Here is a 16,821-nt window from a genome sequence, read left to right on the forward strand (position 1 = left end):
TCCGTGACTGACTCCGTGACTGACACCGTGAGTGAGACAGTGACTGTGACATTGTAAGAGCAATAGCGTTCAGTGTGACTGTGACAAGCGTAAACAATTAACTTTGTTGACGCATCAAAGCGAAGATAACTGTGTAGCACGTTTACCGGCGGCATGTCAGATTGTTCGTAAGACGAAAGGTATGTACGTAAGTGGGGGACAAAAAACGCCGCGTTCAACGCTCGTAATTCAAAAAGTTTGTAAGAGGGGGAGTTTGTAAACCGGGGGCTCACTGTGTATATATATATATATATATATATATATATATATATATATATATATATATATACAGTGATCCCTCCTACTTCACGGTCTCAGTACTTCGCGGTTTTTTTACAGGAAAAAAAATATTTCAAAATAAAAAATCATTTTAAAAAATGTGCAAAAATGTAAAAAAATTGAAAAAAGCAAAAAAGTACATTATACAGTCCTGTATTAATCAAATAACGAAGTAATATTAGTTAATAACTATGTTAAGAATTCTTCAAGTGTTAGAGTTTGTGACGTTTATTATCTTATTTTGAAATGCATGCTTTTAATTTATCGGGTTGCGTTGCATTTCCGTTTCCTGATTTACGTTCTCTGTGCGTCATTCGGCTCGTTACGGTGACGTAGTGAAAGACAACGTAAGCTCATATTTATAGTTTATTATTATTTATGTTGATAACGCATGCTACTGCCTATGTTTAGTAAGCGATGAGTGTTTATTCTGTTTATGTGTTTGTGTAGAGGTTGCACTTTATAGTTAGTAGTTGTTAGTTGTTGCTAACCCTCTAATGTCGGCTAAAAATACAGTAAATTCATAGATTAAGTGTTTATATGTTAGTTTACTGACTTTAAGATTGTTGTTGATTTATTATTCAACAGATACTACGTGATACACCATACATGAGCCAAAATAAATATGAAGTTCAACGTGATGACTTGCGTACTCTTTCACCGGAGTCTTGGTGCAGATAACCAGTCCTGAGATCAAATTCTCAACAAACTAATCGTAGTAATTTAATGAATATACAATAATGTTAATCATGTTAATAAGGATATCGTAATGTTAAATAATAGGAGAAAGGCAATAAAATGGGCAAAAAATACAATTTAAAAAAAAGGATTGTTTATGGTTACTGTGGCTTTATTGGGGTGTGCATAGAAATCGAGGAACTGATACCCTACTTCGCGGGTTTCAGACTTCGCGGGGGGTTGACAGCCCCCATTAACCGCTAAGTAGGGGGGATCACTGTATAATATTTGTGCAGCGGTCTCAACAAAGTACGGCAAACGTTCAAAAAAAAATTCTGTCACAGGGTGATGCTGGCACTACAATGAAATCTAAGTAGATGTCTTCAGCATTGGACTTCCAGCAAAAAATATGACGTTTTGAGAAGATTGGATCATCTGGGTCTAATTACAGCAACTTTCACTGTTTCGACGAGTGATCGGACTTTCGGATGTCGTCTAGGCCACGGCCATTATCAAAATGTCAAATTTGGGAACATACATGTTCCCTGACTCTATGCTATTCTGACAAATTTTAAGTTTAATTACTTAAACAGGCTTAGCACGATACATAAAATTGTAAAAAAAAAATATAGCACTTGGTGGTGCTATATGGAATTCAGAAATTTATCATAGACCGTAATCCCTCACATTTTGCGGTTAATGGTGTCTGAAGCAAAAGTTCCTGAATTCAAATAAGATTGTGTATTAGGGCTGTAAAGACTGTTTCAGACCCCATGTTAGGAATGAGCGTGGGAGTTCTGCAGTGCATCTGCGCTACATATTGTGAGCTGCATTCATATATATATATATATATATATATATATATATATATATATATATATATATATAAACACACACACACACACACACACACACACACACACTTCCTTATCATGTCCGTACCATTGTATTGGAAACACTGGAGTAGATAATGTCTTTATTCATTTATTTTCAAATGTATCTTCCCTTTTCTACAAGAGGATATAAACAAGAAAATGATTGTTAAAGTTAATAGTGTTATTGTTCTTGAATTAAAATATTAATAAACAGACCATGTACTTTTATGAAATTCACTAGTTGTGTTGTTGTTTGTTCTCATACAGCAAATTGCAACAGATGATTTGTTATTGTCTGATTTGATTTCAGGGTACCAATGAAATTCTGAGGCTTTACATTGCTCTTACTGGAATGCAATATGCTGGCAAAATCCTTACTGGAAAAATAAAGTAAGTGGAGGTCACATGATTGAGTACGCTTACAGCTGATACATTATTAGTCTTTCAAAAAGAATGTTATCTTTCTTTTGTTACATTTACTAACTTTGGTAGAAAAAAAAGTATTGTTCAAGTGTTGGGTTGAAAAAATACACCGTTCCTTTTGCAATTAATGCAGTTCATTTTCGCAAAGCATGTCACATGAATAAGATAGCATTGGAATTTTTTGACATCCTGGTACATACGTACTAATGAAATAATACTCATGCTGTGCAACTAGTTAAAATTTTCACTAGCTAGCGCACACTGCAAATTTGGACAGACTTTAATGATTGTTTGTATTTAAATGCCTTCTTTGTGCTCCATGCCTGATGTATTTTGTTCTGCTTCCAGGGAGATGAAGAAAGGAAATTTTGGTATAGCTTTGGGAATGATTGGCAAGAAGATGAGGAACTCATTTGGCGGTGTAACAAACTCTGCCCTTTCTGGAAATGATGGAGCGGTTCATCCAAGCTTAGCGGTAGGTGCTTTTTTTCATTATCAGGAATTTGTATGGATATGTTATTGTTTTAACTTTATGTAGTCTCTTGTTACAGGAAAGTGCTCATAAGTTTGAACAGAATGTTCATCTGTTTGGATCAACGGTGGAGAGCCTGTTGTACAGATATGGAAAGGTAACAATTAACTTTATTTTAATTATTGTGTGAAGGTGAAACCTTCACAAATATGTTATTACTTGACTTTATTGTGTGAAGGTTTCACCTTCACACATATGTTATTCCTTGACTTTATTATTATTATTGTGTGAAGGTGTAACCTTCACACATATGTTATTGTGCTCGGCCATTTTCTTTATTATTGTGTGAAGGTGTAACATTCACACATATGTTATTGTGCTCGGCCATTTTCTTTATTATTATTATTGTGTGAAGGTGGAACCTTCACACGTATGTTATTCTACCGCTTTATTATTATTATTATTGTTATTGTGTGAAGGTTCCACCTTCACACATATGTTATTGTGCTTGGCCATTTTCTTTATTGTGTGAAGGTGGAACCTTCACACATATGTCATTTTGCTCGGCCATTTTCTTTATTATTGTGTGAAGGTGTAACATTCACACATATGTTATTGTGCTCGGCCATTTTCTTTATTATTATTATTGTGTGAAGGTGGAACCTTCACACGTATGTTATTCTACCGCTTTATTATTATTATTATTATTTATTATTATTATTAATATTATTATAGTTGTTATTGTGTGAAGGTGGAACCTTCACACACATGTCATTGTGCTCGGCCATTTTCTTTATTATTGTGTGAAGGTGGAACCTTCACACATATGTTAATGTGCTCGGCCATTTTCTTTATTGTGTGAAGGTGGAACCTTCACACATATGTTATTGTGCTTGGCCATTTTCTTTATTGTGTGAAGGTTCCACCTTCACACATATGTTATTGTGCTCGGCCATTTTCTTTATTGTGTGAAGGTGGAACCTTCACACATATGTTATTGTGTTTGGCCATTTTCTTTATTATTGTGTGAAGGTGGAACCTTCACACATATGTTATTCTACTGCTTTATTATTATTATTATTGTGTGAAGGTGAAACCTTCACACATGTTATTCCTTGACTTTATTATTGTGTGAAGGTGAAACCTTCACACATATGTTATTCCTTGACTTTATTGTGTGAAGGTGAAACCTTCACACTTATGTTTTTCTCCACCTTTATTATTGTGTGAAGGTGAAACCTTCACACTTATGTTTTTCTCCACCTTTATTGTGTGAAGGTGAAACCTTCACACTTATGTTTTTCTCCACCTTTATTATTGTGTGAAGGTGAAACCTTCACACTTATGTTTTTCTCCACCTTTATTGTGTGAAGGTGAAACCTTCACACTTATGTTTTTCTCCACCTTTATTATTGTGTGAAGGTGAAACCTTCACACTTATGTTTTTCTCCACCTTTATTGTGTGAAGGTGAAACCTTCACACTTATGTTTTTCTCCACCTTTATTATTATTATTTTTATTTTTTTTATTCCGACCGTTTTTTAGGTACGTTTCAACTCATTCCCAGTTCATCCAATTCATGCCGTTCAAACTTCATATCATTCTACATATTCATGTTTAGTGCGGGTCTATTTTTCAAGTTTCAACTTTTCATCGTTTTCCTACAATTTAAGTTTTTGTTCCGTAAAAATGGCCTAATGTTAAGTGAATGGGCTGGTCTTCGTGCTTTATTTTTAAACCTTAACGTTTTCGATATTTCCTATGTCTCGGTGGCTCATGGGATTTGTGTACGGCATTCGCACTTCATGTTCGTGGGTTCAATCCCAGGCTGCGTCATTTTTTAGTTGTGTGAGTCTTTTTTAGTTAGTGCGGGTCTATTTTTCAAGTTTCAACTTTTCATCGTTTTCCTACAATTTAAGTTTTTGTACCGTAAAAACGGCCTAATGTTACGTGATTGGAGCGTACTTCCTACTTCCTTTTAAAGCGTTCACGGTTTCGTCATTTCCCGTGGCTCAGACGTTCTGTTGACGTATATCTACTACATGTTCGTGCGTTCGATCCCCGCTGTGCCTTTTCACACATTCAGTGTTGTTTTTTCAGTTAATTCAGTATTTTTTTTTGGTTTCAATTCCTTCCCAGTTCATCCAATTCATGCCGTTCGAACTTCATATCATTCCACATATTCACGTGAAGTGCTTTTTTTATTTTTCAAGGTTCAACTATTCATCGTTTTCCTACAATTTACGTTTTTTATACTATTCATATTTAAAGAATTTAGCCTTTTCAAACTGTTCTTACTTTCATTTCATCTTTTCATTCCACAGTTGAACTTTTTTCAGTTTTTAAACTTTGTATTATTCGTAGTTCTTCATAGATTCACGTTCAAAAATACTTCATTCCCTATATTTCAAGCTTTCACAATGTGGTCTTACACTGCCCCCCAGTGGCCCAGTGGTAGAGTTGTCATCTTCAACATGTCCGTGTCCCGGTTCGGGCAAATCGCGTTTCACGTTTACAGTTCAACTTTCAGCTATAATTCAAGTTTTTGTACCGTAAACATTGTCTAATGTTAAGTGAATGGTGTTGTTAAGAAGTTTCTGATTATACTTAACGATTTCGTGTTTGAATCGTTCTGTTATTACTATTTACGTCTGGACATGTTTCTCCTGTGGTCATGTGATCTTCCTAGCAACCGCCTAGCAACTAATCACAAGTTGTGTTTCTTTCCTCCACTACCAATCAGGACTCTGTTTACACTATCATAGGTTGTTTTGCTCTTTCACCGGTAGTCGGCAGGTATCGTTGTAACGGACAGTCATTTTTTCTGCTTTCAATCATTCTGTGGATTATCTCATTCCTTTCATTATTATTCCGTGCGTCCATGAGAATGTAAGTACAGTTTGAATATGTTGTCCGTTCGTGGTATTGGATACATGTTTACGTTTGCACTGCTTCACTTTGTCCATTAATGTCTAAGTTGTTATTGCACCTAAGTTTGGTATAATTGCTAAAGGCAGATATACCGTACTTTTCATACTTCACTTTTAGTATTCACGTTAAAGTTTCATCCACAAAATGTGCGTATTTGTCGCTTGTTTGCCGTGTGTGCCAATGTGATCTTTCCGCCGTAAGGGAGTGACGTCACCGCCCACTCAAATCTATTCGGCTCCATTAACTCTTTCCTACCTAACGCACATTTTGGAACGATTGGGTTGAATTCATTCTTCCTATCATTGTACGGTATGTTTGCCTGTGTTGTTTATGTTATTCTAAGCTAATATAGAGTCATGTGAGCATATGATGTAACATATTGTACAATGTTAGTTATGTTAGTTATCAATGTTTAGTGAATGTTCTCTGCTCTCCTTTGCAGAGACCACACACCCACAATCAAACATAGAACACACACAGAACACACAAACACAGAAACACACACACACCAACCCAGATAAATAAATAGAACATTATATACAAATAAAGAGTGGCATGAGAGTGTGCATCGTCTTTATGTTCTGGCCGGACAACCTGATAAGATTGAGGATCCTCTGAATCAGTCAAGTACAGTCCTTTCAAGGAGGTCACAAGTTTGGACGCTACTCCGACACCTCCATTACAGGTGTGATTCAAAAACATGCAGGATACAAGCCCTCGAAGACTGGAGTTTGACACCTATAGTTTAGTTACACAAAGTAATCCATTTCCCATGTTGCCATCGGGCGGCCATCTTAGACCACTGAAGACTCCAACTCCAATCTGCCCTCATGGGCGGCCATCTTGGACATTTTATTAGACGTCTCATTACCTTTCACTACTGCTTCCACCTAGTACAGCATCTGGCTTGGTTAACTCAGCTTGATTCATACGTTTTAGTTTTTTTCAGTTTTTCAACTCTGTATTATTCACATTTCTTCACTGTTTCACATCAATCCACAATCCACCTCATTCAATCCACCTCATTCAAATGATAAGCTCATTAACAGGAGTTTAAAACTCCAGTCCTCGAGGGCTGATATCCTGCATGTTTTTGAATCACATCATTCACTTAACATTAGGCCTAATGTCACAGATTCACACTATTCCAGTTCAACTTTTCTCAGTTTTTCAACTTTGTAGGATTCATAATTTTTCACAGATTCACATCATTCTCCAGTTCAACTTTTTCAGTTTTTCATTCATCTTCAAATTCCACAGTTCAACTTTTTTACAGTTTTTCAACTTTGTATTCATATTTCTTCACAGATTCACACCATTCAATCGTTCCACATCATTCCACTTTTCAACTCCCAAACCTTCAACGGTTTCACCTTCACACGCAATTTCTTCAGGAATTGCACTTTTTCTAGTTATTATTATTATTATTATTTTTTTTATTCCGACCGTTTTTTAGGTACATTTCAACTCATTCCCAGTTCATCCAATTCATGCCGTTCAAACTTCATATCATTCTACATATTCATGTTTAGTGCGGGTCTATTTTTCAAGTTTCAACTTTTCATCGTTTTCCTACAATTTAAGTTTTTGTACCGTAAAAATGGCCTAATGTTAAGTGAATGGGCTGGTCTTCGTGCTTTATTTTTAAACTTTAACGTTTTCGATATTTCCTATGTCTCCGTGGCTCATGGGATTTGTGTACCGCATTCGCACTTCATGTTGTGGGTTCAATCCCAGGCTGCGTCATTTTTTAGTTGTGTGAGTCTTTTTTAGTTAGTGCGGGTCTATTTTTCAAGTTTCAACTTTTCATCGTTTTCCTACAATTTAAGTTTTTGTACCGTAAAAACGGCCTAATGTTAAGTGATTGGAGCGTTCTTCCTACTTCCTTTTAAAGCGTTCACGGTTTCGTCATTTCCCGTGGCTCAGACGTTCTGTTGACGTATATCTACTACATGTTCGTGCGTTCGATCCCCGCTGTGTCTTTTCACACATTCAGTGTTTTTTTTCAGTTAATTCAGTATTTTCTTTTGGTTTCAACTCCTTCCCAGTTCATCCAATTCATGCCGTTCGAACTTCATATCATTCCACATATTCACGTGAAGTGCTTTTTTTATTTTTCAAGGTTCAACTATTCATCGTTTTCCTACAATTTACGTTTTTTATACTATTCATATTTAAAGAATTTAGCCTTTTCAAACTGTTCTTACTTTCATTTCATCTTTTCATTCCACAGTTGAACTTTTTTCAGTTTTTGAACTTTGTATTATTCGTAGTTCTTCATAGATTCACGTTCAAAAATACTTCATTCCCTATATTTCAAGCTTTCACAGTGTGGTCTTACACTGCCCCCCAGTGGCCCAGTGGTAGAGTTGTCATCTTCAACATGTCCGTGTCCCGGTTCGGGCAAATCGCGTTTCACGTTTACAGTTCAACTTTCAGCTACAATTCAAGTTTTTGTACCGTAAAAATTGTCTAATGTTAAGTGAATGGTGTTGTTAAGAAGTTTCTGATTATACTTAACGATTTCGTGTTTGAATCGTTCTGTTATTACTATTTACGTCTGGACATGTTTCTCCTGTGGTCATGTGATCTTCCTAGCAACCGCCTAGCAACTAATCACAAGTTGTGTTTCATTCCTGCACTACCAATCAGGACTCTGTTTACACTATCATAGGTTGTTTTGCTCTTTCACCGGTAGTCGGCAGGTATCGTTGTAACGGACAGTCATTTTTTCTGCTTTCAATCATTCTGTGGATTATCTCATTCCTTTCATTATTATTCCGTGCGTCCATGAGAATGTAAGTACAGTTTGAATATGTTGTCCGTTCGTGGTTTTGGATACATGTTTACGTTTGCACTGCTTCACTTTGTCCATTAATGTCTAAGTTGTTATTGCACCTAAGTTTGGTATAATTGCTAAAGGCAAATATACCGTACTTTTCATACTTCACTTTTAATATTCACGTTAAAGTTTCATCCACAAAATGTGCATGTTTGTCGCATGTTTGCCGTGTGTGCCAATGTGATCTTTCCGCCGTAAGGGAGTGACGTCACCGCCCACTCAAATCTATTCGGCTCCATTAACCCATTCCTACCTAACGCACATTTTGGAACGATTGGGTTGAATTCATTCTTCCTATCATTGTACGGTATGTTTGCCTGTGTTGTTTATGTTATTCTAAGCTAATATAGAGTCATGTGAGCATATGATGTAACATATTGTACAATGTTAGTTATGTTAGTTATCAATGTTTAGTGAATGTTCTCTGCTCTCCTTTGCAGAGACCACACACCCACAATAAAACATAGAACACACACAGAACACACAAACACAGAAACACACACACACCAACCCAGATAAATAAATAGAACATTATATACAAATAAAGAGTGGCATGAGAGTGTACATCGTCTTTATGTTCTGGCCGGACAACCTGATAAGATTGAGGATCCTCTGAATCAGTCAAGTACAGTCCTTTCAAGGAGGTCACAAGTTTGGACGCTACTCCGACACCTCCATTACAGGTGTGATTCAAAAACATGCAGGATACAAGCCCTCGAGGACTGGAGTTTGACACCTATAGTTTAGTTACACAAAGTAATCCATTTCCCATGTTGCCATGGGGCGGCCATCTTAGACCACTGAAGACTCCAACTCCAATCTGCCCTCATGGGCGGCCATCTTGGACATTTTATTAGACGTCTCATTACCTCTCACTAGTGCTTCCACCTAGTACAGCATCTGGCTTGGTTAACTCAGCTTGATTCATACGTTTTAGTTTTTTTCAGTTTTTCAACTCTGTATTATTCACATTTCTTCACTGTTTCACATCAATCCACAATCCACCTCATTCAATCCACCTCATTCAAATGATAAGCTCATTAACAGGAGTTTAAAACTCCAGTCCTCGAGGGCTGATATCCTGCATGTTTTTGAATCACATCATTCACTTAACATTAGGCCTAATGTCACAGATTCACATTATTCCAGTTCAACTTTTCTCAGTTTGTTAACTATGTAGGATTCATAATTTTTCACAGATTCAAATCATTCTACAGTTCAACTTTTTTTCAGTTTTTCTTTCATCTTCAAATTCCACGGTTCAACTTTTTTTCAGTTTTTCAACTTTGTATTCATATTTTTTCACAGATTCACACCATTCAATCGTTCCACATCATTCCACTTTTCAACTCCCAAACCTTCAACGGTTTCACCTTCACACGCAATTTCTTCAGGAATTGCACTTTTTCTAGTTATTATTATTATTTTTTAGGTTCGTAGGTTTAGGTTCGTTTTAACCCTTTCCCGGTTCATTCATTTCATACCGTTCAAACTTCATATCATTCCACATATTCATGTTTAGTGCGGGTCTATTTTTCAAGTTTCAGCTTTTCATCGTTTTCCTACAATTTAAGTTTTTGTACCGTAAAAATGGCCTAATGTTAAGTGAATGGGGTGGTCTTCGTACTTTATTTTTAAACTTTAACGGTTTCCGCATTTCCTATGTCCCCGTGGCTCATGGGAATTGTGTACCGTATTCCAACTTCATGTTCGTGGGTTCAATCCCAGGTTGCGTCTTTTCGCACATTCAGTGTTTTTTTTTTCCAGTTAATTCCGTATTTTCTTTTGGTTTCAACTCCTTCCCAGTTCATCCAATTCATGCCGTTCAAACTTCATATCATTCCACATATTCATGTGAAGCGCTTTTGTATTTCTCAAGGTTCAACTATTCATCGTTTTCCTACAATTCACGTTTTTTATACTGTTCATATTTAAAGAATTTAGCCTTTTCAAACTGTTCTTACTTTCATTTCATCTTACTTTTCATTCCACAGTTGAACTTTTCTCAGTTTTTTTAACTTTGTATTATTCGTAATTCTTCACAGATTCACGTTCAAACATACGTCATTCTATTTTTTTAAAGCTTTCACAGTGTGGTCTGACACCGCCCCCCCGTGGCCCAGTGGTAGAGTTGTCATCTTCAACATGTCCGTGCCCCGGTTCAAATCGCGTTTGACGTTGACAGTTGTTTTTTCTCTTCTGCTTTTACTTCGGATCATCCACACTTTTTTTTTATAATTCAAATATTCGTTTTTTTTTTTTCAGTTTCCAACTTTGTGTTATTCATATTTTTTCACACATTCACATCATTCCACAGTTCAACTTTTTTCAATTTTTCATTTTTGTATTATTCATATTTCTTCACATTAACATTATTCCACAGTTCAACTTTCAGCTACAATTCAAGTTTTTCTACCTAAAAAAATGGCCTAATGTTAAGTGAATGGTGTGATTCAAAAACATGCAGGATACAAGCCCTCGAGGACTGGAGTTTGAAACCTATAGTTTAGTTACACAAAGTACACCATTTCCCATGATGCCATCGGGCGGCCATCTTAGACCACTGAAGACTCCAACTCCCATCTGCCCTCATGGGCGGCCATCTTGGATATTTTCTTAGACGTCTCATTACCTCTCACTTCTGCTTCCACCTAGTACAGCATCTGGCTTGGTGAACTCAGCTTGATTCATACATTCAGTTTTTTTCAGTTTTTCAACTTTTTATTCTTCATATTTAAAGCAGTAAAAAAAAATGAAAAAGTTTGATTAGGGATCATTTTTAAACTCCTGATAATGAGCTAATCATTTGAATGAGGTGGATTGAATGAGGTGGATTGTGGATTGATGTGAACCAGTGAAGAAATGTGAATAATACAAAGTTGAAAAACTTTGTATTTTCTCTTCTGCTTTTACTTCGGATCATCCACACTTTTTTATGATTCAAACATTCGGTTTTTTTCAGTTTCTCAATTTTTCAACTTTGTTGGATTCATAATTTTTCACAGATTCACATCATTCTATAGTTCAACTTTTTTCTGTTTTTCATGCATCTTCAAATTCCTCAGTTCAACTTTTTTTCAGTTTTTCAACTTTGTATTTAAATTTCTACACAGATTCACACCATTCAATCGTTCCACATAATTCCACTTTTCAACTCCCGAACCTTCAACGGTTTCACCTTCACACGCAATTTCTTCAGAAATTGCACATTTTCTAGTTATTATTGTGTGAAGGTGGAACCTTCACACATATGTTATTCTACCGCTTTATTATTATTGTGTGAAGGTGGAACCTTCACACATATGTTATTGTGCTCGGCCATTTTCTTTATTATTATTATTGTGTGAAGGTGGAACCTTCACACATATGTTATTGTGCTCGACCATTTTCTTTATTGTGTGAAGGTGGAACCTTCACACATATGTTATTGTGCTCGGCCATTTTCTTTATTATTGTGTGAAGGTGGAACCTTCACACATGTTATTGTGCTCGGCCATTTTCTTTATTATTGTGTGAAGGTGGAACCTTCACACATATGTTATTGTGCTCGGCCATTTTCTTTATTGTGTGAAGGTGAAACCTTCACACATATGTTATTCTATCGCTTTATTATTGTGTGAAGGTGAAACCTTCACACATATGTTATTCTACCGCTTTATTGTGTGAAGGTGAAACCTTCACACTCATGTTTTTCTCCACTTTTATTATTATTATTATTATTTTTATTCCGACCGTTTTTTAGGTTCGTTTTAACTCTTTCTCAGAATTCCTGGTTTTCCACCCCAAAAAGGCCCATTGACTTACATTGGGTCATTTTTTGTTTCATTATTACAGCTTTCCCTTTTCATATTTTCAATATTTACCTCATTCATCTCGTTTTAGGGATCCTTCCCATCACTCCAGTAATTAATACATTCCAATATTTTCCCATATTCCCATATTTTTCATCCTTCAATAATTCATAATTCATTTCCAATGGGAGGGCTTCCCATTCATTCCCAATGGGAGATTAAACATTTTACATTTTGAGCTTTCCTATTTTCATACTCATAACATTTATCTCATACATTTCGCCTTATGGCTCATTCCCACCTTTGTAACAGTTAATAATTATTAATATTTTCCCACAATTCAATATTTTTCATGTATAACAATTCATAATTCATTTCCAGTGGTGGATTTAACATTTTTTACTTGAAGCTTCTCCACTTCACACTCACATTAATCAGTTAATACATTCCCCAATATCAATACTACTCATATTCACACCTTCCAGTAATTCATAACTATTTTCATATTTTTACCCATAATTCCTTATTCACATTTTCCTCAACAAAACTTTGTAACCTTCTATCTTGGCCATTCCTGCTCCGATTCCCACCGTTCCAACTTTAATCGATTCCCCTGATGCCCGCCATTCCATTCGTGTATCCATTTACCTCTTCCCAAAATGAAAAATTTTCCCACAATTCCACACACTGTACCTTAAATGAACCAATTTATTTTCAATGAGGTCATTCATTGTGTGGGCGTTCGGCCTTCAGTGACTACTGTTTAAGTAGACAAAGTACTCCATTTCCCATGGGGTTGTCAAGCGGCCATCTTGGACACTTGCCCACATACACTGAGACTCCATTTCCCATCAACCCTCAGGGGCGGCCATCTTGGATATCTGATCAGACAGCTCATGAGCGCTCAGCCCAACTTCCACCCAGTATGGCGGCCATCTTGGTTTACTCAGAACAATAAAAACAACACTCTCCTAATGTTGAACATCAAAACTATTCAATATAATCCCCCAAAATTCAGAATTTGAACTTTTAAGTGTACTTTTTTCTTTTTTTTTGAAATTTTGTGATATTTTACAAAATTCGAAAAATTATTGTTTTTTTTCACTTTAATGACTACAGGTGTTTGTCGGATTCAGGCCGATTCAGCGTTTAACCATTCATCTTGACCCTGCCTATGACCTCAGGGTGTCATTTACCCACAATGCATCTGTTTTGCATAAGTAATAGCCCCCTAAAACTCGCGAAAAATCTGATTTTTGATGTTTCCTCTTGTGATATCTCCATTTGCGTCCAACCTATACTTATCGTTCCAACTTTAGGTATTTCCCATTATGGGTTAGATTGCCAAGAACACCCTTGCACCAACAATTTCAAGTTTTTCCCATTTTTTACCCATAATTCCTCAGTTAATTGTTCTTGCCAAAATATTGTTACCTTCTTTCTTTGCCATTCTTCATCCGATTCCCACTGTTCCAGCTTTAATCAATTCCATTCATCCCCGCCAATGCATTGGTGTATTCATTTACCTATTACCAGGAATCTAAATTTTCCCACAGTTCCACACACTGTACCTTTAATGAACCAATTCATTTTCAATTAGGTCATTCATTGTGTGTAATAATAATATTATTATTATTCTACTTCTGTCTGTTTTTCGACGAGTTTCAGCTCATTCCCAGTTTACCCGATTCACACCGTTCCAATTTCACATTATTCCAGTTTAGCGCCCAAAGGGCGTTTCCATTTTTGGAATTCCAAGTATTCACAGTTTTCCCAGAATTCCCGGTTTTCCACCCCAAAAAGGCCCATTGACTTACATTGGGTCATTTTTTGTTTCATTATTACAGCTTTCCCTTTTCATATTTTCAATATTTAACTCATTCATCTCGTTTTAGGGATCCTTCCCATCACTCCAGTAATTAATACATTCCAATATTTTCCCATATTCCCATATTTTTCATCCTTCAAAAATTCATAATTCATTTCCAATGGGAGGGCTTCCCATTCATTCCCAATGGGAGATTAAACATTTTACATTTTGAGCTTTCCTATTTCATTTTCATAACATTTAACAGTTAATAATTATTAATATTTTCCCATAATTCAATATTTTTCATGTATAACAATTCATAATTCATTTCCAGTGGTGGATTTAACATTTTTTACCTGAAGCTTCTCCACTTCACACTCACATTAATCAGTTAATACATTCCACATTCTCAATACTACTCATATTCATACCTTCCAGTAATTCATAACTATTTTCATATTTTTACCCATAATTCCTTATTCCCATTTTCCTCACCAAAACTTTGTAACCGTCTATCTTGGCCATTCCTGCTCCGATTCCCACCGTTCCAACTTTAATCGATTCCCCTGATGCCCGCCATTCCATTCGTGTATCCATTTACCTCTTCCCAAAATTAAAAATTTTCCTTCCTGCCCCCTGATTGTTAACCAATCCGGTCCCCTACCTCGTGTTCCCATCCAGCTGTTGTGTGTTTCCCTTAATTAGTCTTAGTGTATTTAAAATCCCTGTCTCGTCTTAGCAAGTGTTGGGCCCTTGTTATTCCAAGTGCTCCTCGTATGTTCCATGTCTCTTGGTCGCTGTCCCCTGTGAGTTTAGTTTCGTTCTCCTTGGTTTGCTACTTTGTCCAGTTTTTGCTTATGATTGTTCCTGCCTTATTTTTAAACCTCCACTCTTGAGTTTACTCCCTCCTGCCTTCCTTGCACTTCTGGGTCTACCTTCTTGCACCTCAGTACTCCACTCGCCATGCTGCAACATGACAGGAAGCACTGTGTAAAACGATGTTGCAAGTTTACCACGTTGCAAAACCTGTCAACTCGAATCGAGCGAGGGGACTTCGCCATCACCAGTTTATTTCTTTTATTTTTCTAATGTTTGCTTGTTAAAGTTAAGGTAACTCAAGCAGGATATTTTTTTATTTTTTGGCGCTACTGGGAAATACAGTGGACCCCCGTGTTACAACGTCCCTGACTTGCGTTATTTTCATGTTGCGACCTGGGATACTGAGTTTTTGCATCCCCTCTTTATGACATTTTCCTGGTTATGCGACCAAAACAAGTGTAATGAACCTAGGCGCTTGGCTGCACTAGTGTTGTTTTGCCTTTATCTGCTGGATTTTTTAGGTAATTGCACTTATTTACTATTGCCGTCTAACTGCTTCCATGCAACACGTGACTGCTGGTCTGCTATTGGTTGGCGTCTCCTCACAGAGATAGTGGTCTGCTATTGGTCGGCCTCAAAATGCCGGAAGGGTAAATGTTCGATTATGAGTGGTTAAAAAACTGTAATTATACTGCATTGTACTGCTTAATTCAAAGTTGAAAGGGTTAGCCATGGGCCCCAAGATTCCTAGTGATGTTAAAGAGAGAAGTAATAAGATGATTTATATGGAAACGATGCTGGAGATAACACTTATTCGGGAATATGGGCATAACAAGTGGCACTCAAAGGTAAATAAATCCTTTCTATATTTTTTATTTATGATTTTTTTCTGATTGTATACATGTATGTTATGTATACATAGCACTTACTGTACTATTTTGGTACCAATGTTTAATATGCATGTACAATTTTGATGTTTTTACCTGGGGTTCTAAACGCATTAGCTATTTAACATAGGTTTGGATTGCCCGTCGTACGGCAAATTCTTCCTACGACCCCAACCGAGGAACGGATTAATCTCGTAACACGGGGGCCCACTGTACTGATAATTTTCCTGAGCTGCATAACAGAGGTTGGCTTTGAGTGTTATGAGTGTTAGGAGTGTTATGAGTGATGAACACCTCAGATCTGTTCTGAGAATTGCCACATCAGGATTACCTCTAGACTTTGATGCACTGCAAATATTTAATTACATGAATACTTTAGCTTTGTTTATGTTTGATATATACTGTTAACAAATGCAGATTGTTTTTGTTTTTTTTATATGTATTGTATCTTGTTGCTGTACCGTCCCTGCTGTCAAATTTTAAGAGTCACTTTGGTTCAAAGAGCCAGAAAGTTTGCCCATCCCTGATCTAACGTATTCTGAATCTGGAAAAAAAAAAAAAAAAAACGCATCCAAGCGCCAGAAATAATTACAAAACTTTTTTGGCCAACTGAACTGTTAATGCTGGTCTATATTTTCTAAATCACATTACTCATTAAATTGATTTAGAAAAACAATGTTGTTGACGGCAATTGAAAAAGTTTAGAACTTCTGCACAAACTTTGACAATGAGAGGGACCACTGCACTAACTGGTACCATAGATTTTTACATTACACAGTGCAAAATCAAAGCCTGTTTCCCCACCAATTTTCGAATCAACGACGACGCAATTTTTTATTTTGTAGGGGTGTTGCTAAACAATTGTTTCACACGAGGCAATGGCAGCCTGCAACGAAAGCCTCTCCTTGATGTGGCTCATACTTTTTGGCTGCCTTCGCTAAATCACGCTCTCGCGTTCATTTCCTGGTTTGTCAT

At 36.5% G+C, this 16,821-nt stretch overlaps 1 protein-coding gene across 2 annotated transcripts in view; it reads left to right on the forward strand.

The window, feature by feature from the left end:
• The window catches only part of acad9 (acyl-CoA dehydrogenase family, member 9), a 93,426-nt gene that overhangs the window by 57,437 nt on the left and 19,168 nt on the right, over window positions 1–16,821 (forward strand). For both annotated transcript variants that reach the window (XM_088424352.1, XM_088424353.1), the window contains exons 13-15: window positions 2,182–2,261; window positions 2,643–2,769; window positions 2,846–2,923. In XM_088424352.1, coding sequence (XP_088280478.1) covers window positions 2,182–2,261; window positions 2,643–2,769; window positions 2,846–2,923 — 285 coding nt within the window. The remainder of the gene's footprint in view (window positions 1–2,181; window positions 2,262–2,642; window positions 2,770–2,845; window positions 2,924–16,821) is intronic.

This window comes from Hippichthys cyanospilos, chromosome 9, assembly GCF_059441005.1.
Source record: "Hippichthys cyanospilos isolate Australia breed blue-spotted pipefish chromosome 9, RoL_Hcya_1.0, whole genome shotgun sequence".
In the NCBI taxonomy this organism is placed as follows: domain Eukaryota; kingdom Metazoa; phylum Chordata; class Actinopteri; order Syngnathiformes; family Syngnathidae; genus Hippichthys; species Hippichthys cyanospilos.